The sequence below is a fragment of the Phoxinus phoxinus genome (genome assembly GCF_949152265.1).
Source record: "Phoxinus phoxinus genome assembly, chromosome: 10".
In the NCBI taxonomy this organism is placed as follows: domain Eukaryota; kingdom Metazoa; phylum Chordata; class Actinopteri; order Cypriniformes; family Leuciscidae; genus Phoxinus; species Phoxinus phoxinus.
The window spans coordinates 23,637,458-23,653,714 of NC_136885.1; the positions used below are offsets into that span (position 1 = coordinate 23,637,458).

Here is a 16,257-nt window from a genome sequence, read left to right on the forward strand (position 1 = left end):
TGTCTTTTTGTTGATGATTCCATAATTTCACCTCAATCTGATATGGAAAACAATATGACATTAATAAAAAAAAATAAAAAAAATGTAATGGAACCACAATGTTCAGCTATTAAACAGACATTGTTTTGTGTCATATCTGTAAAAAAGCTGGGTGAACGTCCTCCAAGTCTGGCAAATCCAAATTTTTTGCTAAAGCCGGGTGCACTCTGTATGATTTACAAATAGTCCTTATGATTGTTTGCGAACATGATCCTCGCTGTAAGCCATGTCACACTGTAAGATCTCAGTTGTCATTGATGTCAGACTGTACGGCAGTCAAGACGCGTTAAAAACGGACACACACAAGAAAGCTCGCCCGGATGACACGCGTTCGGTGACTGTGAGCTGCATTACATGCAGGATTGAAATGGTGGCTACAAAGAAATCTCTAATCTTGTCGATTTTCGTCGTGGCTTGTCTTGAAAAACGAAGACAATTTGATGGTCATATTGCAGTCTGACAATGTCAGAATTTTGTCTGAGGTAAAATCTGCACTTTTTTTTGCAACGGTCATTAATCGGCTGTCAGTGAACATGTCAAACTAACGATCAAAGACTTCATACTTCTAAATGAGTCTTAGACAGCCAAATCATGGCCAAAATCGTACAGTGTGCACCAGGCATAAGGGATGTAACCGCTAGGATTCTAAAAGTCCAAATCTAGCCCAGGTATTCAGATTCTAGAATCCCAAATCTAGTCCAGTTTGATGTGGTCCAAGAAATCTAAATATAGAAGAGGAGAGTGCTGATGTGTTAAGTCTGGTTTAAAGCACATGGGTCCAGAAGACATAATTTCTGTCCACATAGAAAAAAAAAAGAATAAAGCCAACCAACACAGACATGAAATAAAAGCATTCAAACACATTTTGATTGGCCGACTCTTAACATTCTGAGTACAAATAGAGTAGCTTATAAAGGTGAGTATGTTGCTTTTGATTTTTTTTTTTACCATGATCCCCAGCAAAAAAAGAAAAAAAAAAAAAAAAAAATCACCATGTCCTTTTCACAAGTCCATCTGTCCTTGACAGACTCAGCGGTGACTAAAAACAGGGCCTCAGTCTTCAGTCTCCTTATTAAAGGGATGTGTGTGCACTAAATGGTAAGAGTCTTTGGGGTTTCTTCGAGATGTTCTCTGCCACTGCACCAGATTCTTGGTCAGAGCAACATCCTCTAGCCTAAATGATTGTGATCGATTACACCCAAGCTTGAACTGAATGCAGAGAGCCGCTCTGAGAAGTACAGATCTTGGATTTCCTGACTGCATGTCTACGTGGCAAATAAGAGGAACACATATGGACAGGAAGAGAGTTGGATGTTCAGGACTGGTGCGTGCTGGAGCTGGAGCTGGTGTCAGGGTCGGGTTCACTCTGGTTGGTGACAGAGTGAGAGCAAAGGCAACAGGACAGAGGATTGCTGGGTAAAAATAGGTATTTTCAAAAATGCCCATCACATTAGCCCTTGACTTCACCACATTTTTAAACCTGATTAATTCTGGTTGGGGACTAGATAATACAACACGCAAAAGTTTTTTTTTTTATATTCTTCGACCGCACTGGCATTTTGATTAGAAGATTATGCCAATGAATGTCTATGTTCTGGTATTGGCTGTAAGAGGTGGTAACCCAAACAAAAAGTGTGGAAAATGTTAGCAGGTAGTGACTAGTGTTAAAAAAAAAAAAAAACGCACTACAATAGAGAACTGGATTATTTTATAGGTTCATTCGGCTTCAGTTTTTACTTGAAAGCAAAAGTGCAAAAGGCATGAAATGGTGACCTTAAAATTGTAGAGATGCTATTTTCTTGACAGACTCCAATGAGTAAAGAAAATCCTATAAAAATCAATCAAATTCTATATATATACTGTATATATATATATATATATAAACAGAGAGAAGGATAAAGATTATTTTAATAGTTATTCACTAGAGTCTATAAAGAAAATTACATTAAGATTTTATACTTTTGCCTATATATAAATTTTATAATAAATACATGGTTATAATAAAAAAAGAGTTGATGAGACAAAGGTTGGAGAACCTCTTTAGAATGAGCGACAATCTCATAACATGTCAACACCTTTGACATCTCTTAGTAAAGCCAGTTTCTTTTTAGGCAAAATGTCAACCGTGCCACCAGCCAACTGATCTCAGATCAGCTGTAGTCTGTGAAAGCGGCTGGACATGTCAGTGGTGAGGATAGATGAGAGTAGAGCAGACTCTCTGTATTCTGTGCCTCTTTTAGACCAAGGTTATTTTAGGCTGGATCAGAGATTTTTCTTGTGCCGAGACAGACAAGATCACTTCCCTTTCGATAGAAAGCTCGCACTGAAGCATATGATCGGATCTACATGAAAACGACAGTACAAACAGTAAACACATACATTACCACCCCCACTACCCCATTCCCAAATTTCTCGGATTAACCTCAACAATAGTGCAAAAGTTCAGAAAAGGTTTTCAATTTAAATGTATAACAAGTCTTTAAGACAGTCAACGCCCCATGACACCATCCGCATAAACCTTGGCACTAGGATTTGGATTTTCACCCTTTTTCGCATTTGTTTTGTTCATGCTGCACAGATCTCGGTCTTTAAATAAAAAAAATGGAAAAAAGAAAAGAAAAATAAATTTCTATCCACACAGCTAGTATGTCAACGTGTGTGTTGGGCGGGGGGGGGGGGGGGGGGGGGGGGGTGTTCAAGGGGGATACAACGATAAAACCAACGAGAATAACAACAACAAAAAGCCTGTCTTGTGTGCGAATTACCTTCTCTAAATTTGTCGGCTATACACAAGTAATACAGAGCAATTAAGGTGGGAGACTCCAGGCAGTGCATAAACCCCAGTTTTAGCGCAGCTGGTCTGACAGAAAACAAATGAAATGTTTTCCTTTGTAAGCTCAGCTCCATATTCTTAATTTTTTATAAAAACACATGGTTTTGCTTTTTTTTTTATTTCTTGCGAAGACACATTAAGCGCTGTTGTGCACGGGAGTGTCAAGAGGGAGAACCTGTTCCCTTAATGGGTGAAGAGTGATCGCGATTGGCCAATCGTGTGCTAGCCCCACCCCCTCACACTAGCTCCTCCCTTTGTCTGTCTTTGCTTAGCGCTATTGTGCTCTCTGGGTTGTTTAAATCTGTCCGGCCCCTGGGTGGAGTCTGCACAGTGACAGTGAGGGGCGGGTTATTGCTGTGCTGGTGGAGGTAAAGTACGATGCCCGGCTGCTGCCCAATGACTTGACTATAAGCGGGCGGAGGGCCCTCCATGCGTCCATGGTTACTGGAGCTGGTGGCGCTGATCCCAGAGTTGCTACTGGGAGGTCGCGGCCCACCGCCACCCCCTGAACTGTGCATGTCAATGAGGTCGCTGTCAAAGATGGTCCGGTTGGGCGGGGCACGTACGGACTCTCTGTTGAGCTCGAGCTGCTGTTCGGGGTCTCTCAGCTGCAGTGTACAGGGGCCCTGGTACGGCGGCGGTTCCTCTCCGTCTGACAGCGAGATGGTGGGCGGCAGGTCGATCTCGTGCTGCAGGTATGGGTACGTAGGCTGGAAACGTCTGAAGCGGTTGTGCTGCATGAAAGTGGGAGCGGTGAAGCGGTCCCTTGGCTGAGGAGCGTACACCACCTGTGGAGGACAAGAGAGAGAATCCAAGAACTAAAATGAAAATCTGCCCTCTTAGCTATAAAGTCGTAAAATCAGTAACTTATAATTAGTAATTATTTCCACTTGGGTGTAATCCAAAACTAGGGGTGTAACGGTACACAGAAGTCATGGTTCGGTGAGTACCCCGGTTTTGGGGTCACGGTTTGATACGAGTTCGGTACAGCAGTAAAAAGCAACAAATCTCCAATGCTAGGTTTCTTTGCAATTTGCAATACTTTCTGTTCAAAAAGAGTTTGTTCCACCTAGCAGCATTTAGTCCCCCCTGTGGTAGGTTAGTACAGTACAGCCTCCTTTAGTGTATTAAAGGAACACTCCACTTTTTTTGGAAATAGGCTAATTTTTCAACTCCCCTAGTTAAACAGTTGAGTTTTACCGTTTTCTAATCCATTCAGCCGATCTCTGGGTAGCACTTTTAGCATAGCTTAGCATAGAGCATTGAATCCGATTAGATCGTTAGCATCTCTCTAAAAAAAAAAATAACCAAAGAGTTTCGATATTTTTCCTATTTCAAACTTGACTCTTCTGTAGTTACATTGTATACTAAGACTGACAGAAAATGAAAAGTTGCGATTTTCTAGGCCAATATGACTAGGAACTATACTCTCATTCCTGCGTAATAATCAAGGAACTGTGCTGCCGTACCGCAGTGCAGCGCGCAATGATATTACGCAGCGCCTGAAAATAATCCCCAGCTAGGAAACTTCCAACGTGACCGTTCTAAATATTTAGAATGAATTTGGCAAAAGAAACGTCATGTATGGTCAATGAAAAAAAAAAACCTGTATAAACCATTTCATTATAGACATACATATCCAAATCTTTACGACCATAAGATGTTATTTTTTGACAGACTCCAATGAAAAAATAGTAATAATATAAATACTGATGCTATTTTTTTTGACAGACTCCAGTATGAAATATATATATATATATATATTAGATGGGTACATTATAATTATAGACTAATACATTTTTATATTAATTATTAAATTCATAATCATATAATAATATACCATATACTAATATACCATAATAATCATAATTATTATTTATTTTATAAGGACAATTTGAAAGGCAAATAAAATATTTATATATTTTTAAGCTATATTACCCAGCCACATACCACATAAAAGATAGAGAAAGAGAGAATATGATTAACTAGAACAACATCCAAATAAATCCATTTTTACAACAGACAAAATTGTTCATTCAGAATAATGGTATTCTACTCATGTCACATCCACACAGACCATTTCCATATAAACTCACCAGAGCCCCAAACTTAAACAGTCCCCAGTCCAGACATTAGTATGCTAATATGCAGCTGATAAAATATCCTCATATGAGTGAAATCTGCATGTCAGTTAGCCAATGAGATCAGCCTCATTACTGCAGGGGCCACGTTTACATTAGCGAGTTGGATGCTGATGGGAGGCAATTTACGCAGATAGACTGTGAGTGTCTGGTCTCTCAGACGACCGTCTAGACGCTGCCAGAGGAGGGTGAGAGATTAATGAACTGCTGAGAGGCTGCATCCCGGTGAGAGAGACCCCCCCCCCCCCCTCCCTCCCTCCCCACACACACACAAACAATGAATATATATGCATGTATTCTCTCCACACACAATATTTTAAGTGCTATCACTCACAGACACAGTCTCAGAGACTATTCTCCCTCACAAACGCCTACACTGAGAAGCACAGGCACACTCAGGCATATGACACAGCATACACTTGAGGAGACTTCACTGCTTGTTACAGGCAGACATGCCATTTATACAAGGAGAACAACAACCATTGAAACAAGCTCCTTAGAGTATAGGACACACACACACACACACACACCACACACACACACACACACACACACACACACACACACACACACACACCTTACCTCAGATGCTCCTTGTCTCAGCCCATTATCTGATGGCCACAAAGAACCCTCCTACAAACAAGGATGAAAAATACACAGATGTAATATTCTGAATTACTTGCAATTTAAGATAGCATAGTCTATCATAAAAATCTAATAATATTGATACTAAAATACTGATACATATTAACTAGTCAATATTATTTTGTTAACACCTGTCAGTTGATTGAAGAGGAACATTTAAAATCAATGTCTAATAATAGTTCACTCACTGTCCTAAATGAACATCATAGAAATATTCTGAAATCATTAACCTAAACAACATTAAAATAGAATACATAAGTAAATAATATTAATAATAATAATAAAAAACTAAATCAAATACCTGCTTTTTTTTCTTTTTCTTTTTATCAAATACCTGCTTAATAAACCGCAATAATGCTCTGTGATCTCATATACCCATATTTAAAAATGCATGGATGACATTAAAAAACAAACAAATTCAATCAATAATTATTCTTCAATAAATAAATCAAATAAATAACCTGTTTGTTAAAACCTGATTATATTTCATACAGAGCTCAGTTAAATTCTAAAGTGCCTACATCCATATTTACATTTTATGGATGACATAAAAAAAAATAAAAAAAATACAACAAAGCCAGACAGGGGGATCAGACAGATTCCATTTGTTAAACTCTAATAATGCTCTGTACCTATACATCCATTCTAATTAAAAAGCCTAAACAAAACCATGGAGTAACATTCTCCCAGACATCGCTGCTTGCCTCCCTCGCTGGCTTCCCTCCCCCTTGCGTTCCCTCATGAATGAAAATGAAAAGTCCTAGTCATTTAGCAGTCTCTCCCGAGTGCTGCAGTGGGCTGCGCGTGTCTATTTGACTGGCGTCTAGACAGAACTGCTGAATGCAATCAAAATGCCCTGGTCTCAGAGGGACACTGCCATTGTGTCTCTTCCAAAACACACTGCCTTTTCTGAAGGAGTAATATGTCGCCTTTTAATTACATGTAGTGCATCCAGTAATATAAACTATGTCCTTATGCAGCAGCATTCAGTTTTCCATGAAAATTCTCATCCAGTTGCCCATTGCGGGAATAACTGGACCTCATGCACTCTGTAGCATGTGCACAAACCTCTAGGTATACAATTTTGAAGTAATATAAACAATATGATTAATTTCCTGCAGTCTGTCTGGTTATAAACTGTGCAAATGTACCGAAAATCATCCCTCGGGTGAGATGAGACATACACCCCCCCACCCACACGCGCACGCGCAGAGCTCTCTCTCATCAGCTCAGTGCACTGCTGCAAGTTATTTTGGATTAGATACAAAGAAGACCTTTTCAGAAGTAAACAACACACACACACACACACACACACACACACACACACACACACACACACACACACACACACACACACACACACACACACACACACACACACACACACACACACACACACACACACACACACACACACCACTCAAGAGACTTTTAGGCCCTGCTGTTTTCTTCTTTTCAAAGATAAAAGCTCACCCACAAAATATATACCAAATAAGGTTTAGAGATGACACAGCAGGTGAAAAATACATCTATTCAGCATAAGAAATTGATGTTTCGTTTCTCAGCCTGGAATACGTCAAGGAACTGTGATGTTTTTGAATTAAAATATGATATAAGATGGTGCTTGTTGCCCTAGATTTGATGATCTTTATGAGCTTTCCTGCTCTTGGACACGGGAACTCACCTCACAGTACCTTTGTCAGGGTTCTTGCAGGTTTCAGTAAGTCAAATTTAAGACATTTTTAAGACATTTTAAGACCATAAAGATTTAAATTTAAGACCTACATGACGCATTAACCAGTAAATAACAAATACAATTAGCATTAATATGCACTTTTTGTTTACATAAACATGAAAATAATAACGTAAAAAATGATGGCTAGATTTTAAAAGAGTGTCTTGCAACATGTTATCTACTAACATGTACAAGTTCAAATAAAGTTGACAAAAAAGGTTTTATAAAAAGATAAACCTCACGTATTTCAGCCTTTAAATAATCTTTTATATAATTAATGTGTCAAAAAAAGATAAATGACTGACATTTACAATGCAGATTAGCTTATCTTTTATTATTAATAGTAAGATTTGGTCCGATTTTCCCGTTGCGTCTGTCGTTGCTATGCAACCATGCACTGGGCTCTCCACAACGACAAAGAAGTTTTAGTAGCTAATGGATTTCCACCACCGATAAACGCTTGCTGTAGCCATTATTTATTTACGGAGAAGAGAAAAACACCTGCAGTGTTTGGGTGCACCCCCCCCCCCCCCCCATCCTTCATGTTGACTGCGCTTTCAATGTTGTTACGGAAAGGGTGAAGCTGATTGGTTGGTTCTTGTCACATGACCTGCGGTGCGCTTGCAGAATTCTGAAAAGTTGAGCTTTTTTTTTTATTTTATCTCGCTCCGCCTGGAAAAACGGCCGCATTGCTTCTAATATGAGTGCGCTTGGCGCGCGGCTAAATAAAAAAATAAAAAAAAAACGAACTTGAGCTCGCAAAAGACGCAATATGTGAACGGCCTCTTGGCGAGCTACCGCCAATCAGGCCACGAGCTGCTGGTAGCTCGCGAGCGACGTGTTGGAGACCCCTGCTACAGCTCCGCTTTGAAGGCTACGGCTCGATACTTTTTTTGCTACTTTGTAATAACTTTCTGTGGCCAGCATTTCAGGAAATGAACGAGGGTAAAACCTTTTTAAGACCTGACTAAATTAAATTTAAGACCTCGGCTGAAAATCTGGCCGTTTTTAAGACGTTTTAAGGCCTTAAATTTAAAGTTCAGAATTTTAGACTTTTTAAGACTTTTTAAGACCCCGCGGGAACCCTGTTTGTGAAGTCTCGTCCCTTTCTGCCTTCCCAAAACTGTTGAAAACTCATTTGATTTCTCTGTGCTACTCTCACACCCTTTTAGTTCTGCTGTTGATTTAATGAAATAGTCAGCTCATTTCTGTTTCCCGTTTTCATGCCACACTGCCATTTGCTTTATGTTGTTTACATTTCATATTATTCCCATGTCTCTTGTAATTAATTGCTCATCATCCCCTTTCATATTTAGCAATCATGCTCTGTAAAGAAACATCAGACAGCAGAGAAGAGACAGGAAATTAGTGGCAGCTTATGGGTTCCATATGAACTTCTAGGCCACGCCTCATACATACAATTTTAGTTTATTCCTGTCCAGGGCTCGTCTAAATATTTGAGGAAGGTTGACGGACGGTTTTGGAAGTGTTTAAGCAGAGGTGCTGCTGTCAGGACGGGGTCTTACCGGCTGCAGAGAGAGATCCTGACTCTGTGCCTGACTTGCCCGGCTCAGGAACGACCACGTGGTGAGTTTGTAGTGGTTGAGCAGGCACACGACCACCACCACCACCATCACAGTCATCACGACGATTATGATCACGATCTGCACAAACTCCAGTTCAGCTGCAACATAAAAAGACAAATAGAGCTTAGAACAGTGCAGAATGGGGGAAACAAAAACAGATCTGGTTTACAATCAGCAAATCTATATTTTAAAAAAAGTTGTCTCATTTTGACCAAAAGATGGCAGCAGAGTCAAATCAACATCATGATGTCTACAGTCTCCCAAATTGGTGATATCATCTGGCAAAAAAAAAAAGAAGGTGAGAGCCATTTTAGTTTGCCATGGACAACAGGAAGAAAATTGTTCACTACGATAGTTCACTGAATTAAAGCAAGATCACTAGTACAGCAGACTGTGAAATGAGGTGTGTAAGCTAAGCTCTAGAAATTGGATAAAGCTTTAATTCTCCTGATCAGCATTTGTACTTGCATTACATATTCCTTCCCTTAGCACAAGCAATATTTTTTTCTCAAATAATATCACTATATATTTCAAAGGGACCATCCAAAAATGAACAAATTGTCATAATACCCTCATGTCGTTCCAAAACCTTTAAGACTTGAGCTCAACTTGAAAACATTGACAGTCCAAACAACTACCACTTTGTCGCTTCATAAGTTCATAGAGAGATCTTAAAACTAATCCATATGAATTGAGCGGTTTAGTCCAAATTTTCTGAAGAGACTGGATCGTTTTATATTAACAGATTTAATTTAGGCTTCTATTCGCATATAAACAGCCATCAGCGCATATACAGTACAAGATATGGTAAAGAGAAGCTCAAAAGTGTTGTAAAACACACAAGAATGAACCTCATTGGTTCTCGCACATCAAGCAAGCATGCTTTGAGCTTCCGTTTACCATATCTGATGTGTGTTGATGAATGTTTATATGTAAATAAATAAATTCTGTTCATCATATAAAGCGATACAATCTCTTCAGGATATTTGGACTAAATCACTTAATTCATATGGATTAGTTTTATAATCCATTTATGGACTTTTTCAAGCGTCAAAGTGGTAGTTGTGTAGCTGTCAATGGAGGGACAGAAATCTCTCAGATTTCATTAAAAAGATATGTGTTCCGAAGATGAACGAAAGTCTTACACGTTTGGAACGACATGAGGGTGAGTAAATGATGACATAATTTTCATATTTGAGTGAACTAACCCTTTATGTCTTGCTGTAGACTGCCTCCTCTTTGTTCTTTAAGTATTATTTCACTTATAAATGAATATTTTGTCATTGTTTACTCACCCTTATGTCATTCTAGTGTTGTAAGGAGAAATCCGAAGAATCTTTATGTAGCTCTATTTAATATTTTGACTGCTCATACTGCATCATCAAAGGCAGCGCATTTAATTTGAGGATAAATATTTACATATATATATATATATATATATATTAAATCAGAATATCTTCGTTTAAGTTCCTCACAAGAAAGAGGTTTGGGACGACATGAGGTTGAGTATGACAATTAAGAATCTTTCAAATTCTCCTTTTGTGTTCTATGAAATAAATAACAGCATACCGATTTAGAAAGACATTAGAGTGAGCAAATAAATGAAAAGTTCACCCAAAAAGTTTCTGTCATTAAGTCACAAAAACAGCTTTAGTTCCCAATATCCTGGCCTGCAAAAATCAAAGTGATGAAGGTAAACAGCTTGATCGATGTTTCTGAAAACGTGTCCTTTTTGAACACGAGGAACACCCTTACTGGACTCACACTTGCTCTTTCAAGTCAAGACCAAGACTGTTTCTCAGATGGAGACGCTTGTGGAGTTCACATGCTTTTCAGACAACAAAAATGAGCTCTCCACCAACTGCGCCGAGGGACCGTTCTGGAACCTCGTTCAGTCGAGTAAACCGAACAGAGAGGCTGAAAGTGAGAGTGTCACGAAGAGAGAATGAAAGAGTGAGTTGTTGCCTGCAGTGCAGTACTGCGGGATACTGGCACTCAACACATCAAAAGAAACAAACACTTCTCTCCTAATTTAGGGCATAAGAGGAGGAAGCGAAAGAGGGAGAGAGAGAAAGCAGAGAGAAGGACATAGAAAGCCAGCCAGGCAAGACAGACAAAGGAAGTGACAATCAGACAGGAGGGCAGATAAGACAAGGAGAATGAGACTCAGATCAGAATACCGGTAAGAGCAAATAAGACTACAAACGCAAACCTAGCAGACTGGAACTGAATCAATACAACACAAAATCACAGCAGGCTTCAAACTAGCCCATGAATGCTGAGCTGTTCCTCTGACTTTAGATCAAAAACACAGGCAATAAGGGGAAGTCTTTTTAAATGTACAGTGGGGATTTGAGAGTCGATATTTTTAGGATGTTGAAAAATGTAAAACAAAGAAATATTGTGACGTAATAAAAACTTCTGCAGTAATTCTAGGTCACTAATTAAATGAGCATTATTTGTGACATTGACCCAGTGAACTTGTTTGTACAAAAGGTCAGATTATTGTGCTTTCACAGAAGTACCGACTCAAATGATAAAAATCATAAAAAAATGAACTAATGAAAATTAAATTAGTACGGTAAAATACAAAGCATTTTCTCAATTTGATTTAAGACATTAGACATCACTGTGCTCACTTAAGATGTGCAGATCAGTTTCACAGGCTTCGACTCATGTAACTCTTAAAAACTACACACCAGAACACCCTAGCAACCACCTATCAATTCCATTGAAACCAACTAGAACACCTTAGCAACACACAGCAATGTACAAACCATTCAACACACCTTACAAACTTCATAGCAACACCCTGACAACCACACTAGCATAGCTGTGGCGAATTAGCATGGGCAAGAACCACCCAGATCTTCTGAATAAATTAAAATATAAATAAACAATTAAATAAATAGAAGCAATACTCTTGAAACCACCTAGAACACCTTAGCAAACAATGTAAAAAAAACACACTGAGAAACTGCATAGCAACACCCTGGTAACAATCCCTAGCATTGTGGTAGCAAGTTTAACATGGGCAAGTACCACCCAGATTTACAGAATTTTTTTAATAAACAGTAGTAATATATCATATAATATAATTAATTAATTTAAAAACTGACAACATACACTCTAGAGTCCACTCTTAGAAATGCCTTGTGATTATTTGCCCTGCTAAATAATACAGCGTACGCTGAGAGATTTTGGAACATGAGACTTGGTTTCTAGCTAGTCTAAGCTGTCAGTAGACATTTTTGGACCAGCAACATGCCAGCTATTGGTGATTAAGCTGGTTTTTGGAACATAGTAGCTTGTTAACCAAATAATGACCCACTTACATCAGCTAATGACCAGCTTAAACCAGCTAGAAAAACCTGCCACCATGTAAATTCTGTAACACTCAAATCCAGATAAGACACAGTCTAAGTAAAAAAAAAAGAAAAGAAAAAAAGATCAAAATCCAGCCTGAATCAATACATTAAATGGTCATGTGCTGATAATTGTAACTCAAAACCCTTAAAACCGAATCCCGCCCGGACGAACAGTGTAAGGAGCTGTTCTTTGATTGTTACTATGTCCTGTCCAAATCTCCCACAGACACACTCTCTGTCCTATTTAACACTGACCTCTTATGCCAATCACAGTGAGACAGAACGAGAGCGTGAACAAATGAGAGTGGGTCTGGGTATCACAGACTGCAGATTAGCCATACACAGAATGAGTTTCTCTCTGCAGACCACAGAGAGAGGATCAAAATCCATCAGGCCGTTCTGTCACCAGGCAGAGCAGACAGAAAGCGCTAGACCAGACGAGAGTGAGAGAGAGAGAGAGAGAGAGAGAGAGAGAGTGTGTGTGTGGGTGATGAGGAGAAGGGGGGGGGGGGTACTGTGTGTGTGAGAGACAGAGGCAGAGAATAGAGATTTGTAGATGGAGAGAAGCAAAGTGTGTCTTGAAGGTGACATATTCAGTGGAGTAGATGGAGGTCACGTCCGTAGGTGTCATTACTTCCTGTCCTGACTACTTTATAAAATATCTTATGACACGGATGAGTCTAATGCGGAGATAGAGACATCTCCAATTGTCAAGCAGAAGTTTTCATTATATTTATGTGGGTTATAATCAGTGGCTGTGAATGGTTGTGCTCCAGCCTATCATTTCTCAACAGCTGGATATCGATTCAGTGAAATCAAAACAAAATGCAAATACATTTCATCACATCTGATATACATCTACTGAGTTCAGCTGCAACATGGAAAAAATGGATTATTGTTTTCTTTTTGCTTTTTTGACAACACCAATTTGTCAATGTGAACCTCAGGTAAAACATACAAAAAAATCTGATCCGAGCAGTAAATCGGAATTGATGCTTAATTCTTCCAGTGTGAACATGGCATTTTAGATTTAATTTGGGTGCACATTTATTTTCCTTTGTTTCAGGCTGTCTAACTATCAAACACTTGTCAAGTTACATGTTGCTCACTTTAGAATTAATAAATGTAAACAGCATTTATGCAAGCAGTGTTACTTTAGCTATGAAACAGTGTTTAAATGATTTATCGAGTGCTATTCTTGAGAGAGCCACCAAATTTGATCAGTAGAGCTGAAAGTAAAGAACACATAAACTGAAAAAGTAGAAACGTGTATATATTGGTCAAACATATCCATTGATTCTAATTATTGGCTTATTTATACTTTTACTTGTATGAAAAAATGATTGCTCACTCAACTCACTGTGTAAAGTGAACCAGGGAAGGGTCAGGTGCTTTATTTGTCCAACAAATATTGACAAGCAAATTTAATAGCAGTGGTTCAGTAAAAAGATATCGCAATTCCCAACTTGAAGAGCTTGCATTTATTGTGTGCACAGTAGTGAACTGCACAAATGTCATGTACTACTCTAGGTTTGCAGCAGATGTGTGTGTGTGTGTGTTTGTGACAATACTCATGTTAACTTGAACCCCCTACTAATCTAACATTCAGAGGTGTGTGTGTGTTTGTGTGTGTGTCAATGACCTCCTGGTGTAGCCAGATCGGTCTAGATGCTTCATGCTACAAACACACACTAATCCTAAATAATTAACACAGTCACACATAACACCAAGTGCCACACACACACACACACACACACACACACACACACACACTCCAGACGGTCTGGAAGATGGGCACTGTGCACCAGACGCTGCATCATGCCAAGCTAGTGCCGGATAACAGGAACAGGTGTGCTTACCTGAGGTCAAACCCTGCCCGCTGTGTACAGGACACAACCATATAAGTGTGTCACCGTTCAACAACAAACTAAACTCAACTATACAAAAAAAAAAAAACACACACACACAAACACACACACAAGGAATGCAACATCTAAAGATACATTTGAATCCATCTTGGCAGTGCTTTAAAAGGTGCAACTTGTCCAAGGTTTTACTGTGCTACATACATGCAGCATAACAGATTTACTGTATATTTCACAATATTGACTGTATTTTTGATCAAATAAATGCAGCCTTGATGAGCACAAGAGGCTTCTTTTTAAAAAAAAACATTAAAAAGTGTGTAAGATTTTTTAATAGTAGTGCATGATATAACATATCAGCCAGTTGGATGATTATTCAATCATTGAGACCTATTGTAACAGAGCCAGAACTGACTACCTGCAGGCTAGACAGCTTATTTTACAACAGGAAATACATCATTTTCAAAAGGCAAACCGAAACCTAAGGCAACATCTCCACTGCAGAGGACGTTTGAAGAGATGGATTAAATTGACAAGCAGAGTGATTTTGTTTGTCAGCGTGTCTATCGCGGTCAGGACACTCCTACATAACATCCAAGTGTTTTGACAGGCAATTGAGAGCATCAGCAGCGAGACGGCAATGAGCGTTATGACTGTTTACTACTTGACAGAGATCCATGCATCTTTCATATGGAGGACTCTTCGTCTGGGCTCTGATATAATCTGGCATTTCATATGCGCCATGTTTTGTTTTAATGGAAGTATACGCCTTTTGGTGCTCCAGTGGAAAATTTCCAAAAAGGTCTGACAAACCTGTCTGAGGGCGTTTTGTAAAGGAGCGATCACACAGGTTGTCTGTGTGCTGAAATGAAAGGCCAGAGGCATGCAGGGACAGCGAGCGAACAACACAAAACAAGCTGGCAGACTGGCACCCTGCTGGGCACCAGGAGAGTGGGCATCCAGCCCAGCCATGCAGAGGAGCCATCAAACAAACAGCACAGACAATCTGAACCAGGTGCCACAGCCACGTTCGCCAACGCAGCCTGGTCTCCGCAGCGATGCAACACGGGAGCTTTCACCGTCAATAATAAGATTATTTAAAAGAGCGCAGACGTCGAAGGGGGAGGGATGACTTCTCGGTGAAATGCACATATTTCGGCTTTGGAAACATTTTGAGCCTGTTCTTGTCACAATGTATAATTACAGATTCAGCAATTATAATCACAGTTTGCCTGATCCAAATGTAACCAGGACTTATTTTGGACTCCACGGTTAAGGGTGGATGTGACCAAAAGAGATGACAGCTAAAGGTGTGGCAAACTAAAACACGCATGTTGTGGTCTAAACATCAGCCCACAAACTTTAACAACCATGACCAGGATTATAAAAACCTTGCCAGACACGTTTTTTTTTGTTTTTTGTCTTTCTTTCGTTTAAAAAGGTGCAAAAAGCGGAACAGTCTGCCTTAGGGCATACTTAGCTATAAAGGGGGTTTCTGAAAGATCTGTTGGAAGGGGAAAAAAAAGCGCCTTGCTTTCTAAAACATTCCTTCATGACCGCCAGATGAACTTGCAGGAAGAGCTTCAGTTGTGAGAATCACACTACTGCATCTGAGAACATTAGAGTTCAGGCGGGACAGAGTTCACCGGTGACATTTCCAAAGAGCGGGTTCAGCGAGAGGAGAAAGAGAAAGGGAGAGATGGAGAGAGGGATGAAGGAAGGAAGAAAGTCAGTTCTTTATTCCTCAAAGCCGTGTTGTTGTTGTTAGCCCCACCCTTCGCCTTATTAAACCTTCGTCCTTCATGGGTGGTCCCTGTTTAACGCTAAGAAGAACAAAGTATGGATTTCTAACGAAGAACAGATCGTTTTGTGGTTTACTCGGGCTGTCGTGGCTAATGAGTCACTCCCTGAGGCTGGATCCTGCACCAGCTGCACTGCTGCTTTTCAAAGCTTCAAGCAGAACATGCAGTTGACATGTAGTAGGTAACAGGTTTGGGTCTTGCTTGGAGCAAGATCTGTTACAAAGACGTGTGCGGACAAAAGAA

General features: G+C 39.6%; 1 protein-coding gene across 4 annotated transcripts in view; it reads right to left on the reverse strand.

Moving 5' to 3' along the window:
* Window positions 1-2,960: 2,960 nt before the first annotated feature.
* Window positions 2,961-16,257, reverse strand: part of ldlrad4b (low density lipoprotein receptor class A domain containing 4b) — a 47,192-nt gene continuing 33,895 nt past the window's right edge. For 2 of the 4 annotated variants that reach the window (XM_079626565.1, XM_079626567.1), the window contains 3 exons: window positions 8,920-9,077; window positions 5,596-5,646; window positions 2,961-3,660 (listed from right to left, as the gene is read on the reverse strand). In XM_079626565.1, the coding sequence (XP_079482691.1) occupies window positions 3,109-3,660; window positions 5,596-5,646; window positions 8,920-9,077 (761 nt within the window). In that variant the 3' untranslated portion in view covers window positions 2,961-3,108. The remainder of the gene's footprint in view (window positions 3,661-5,595; window positions 5,647-8,919; window positions 9,078-16,257) is intronic. The other 2 variants (XM_079626566.1, XM_079626564.1) reach the window with 1 other exon arrangement.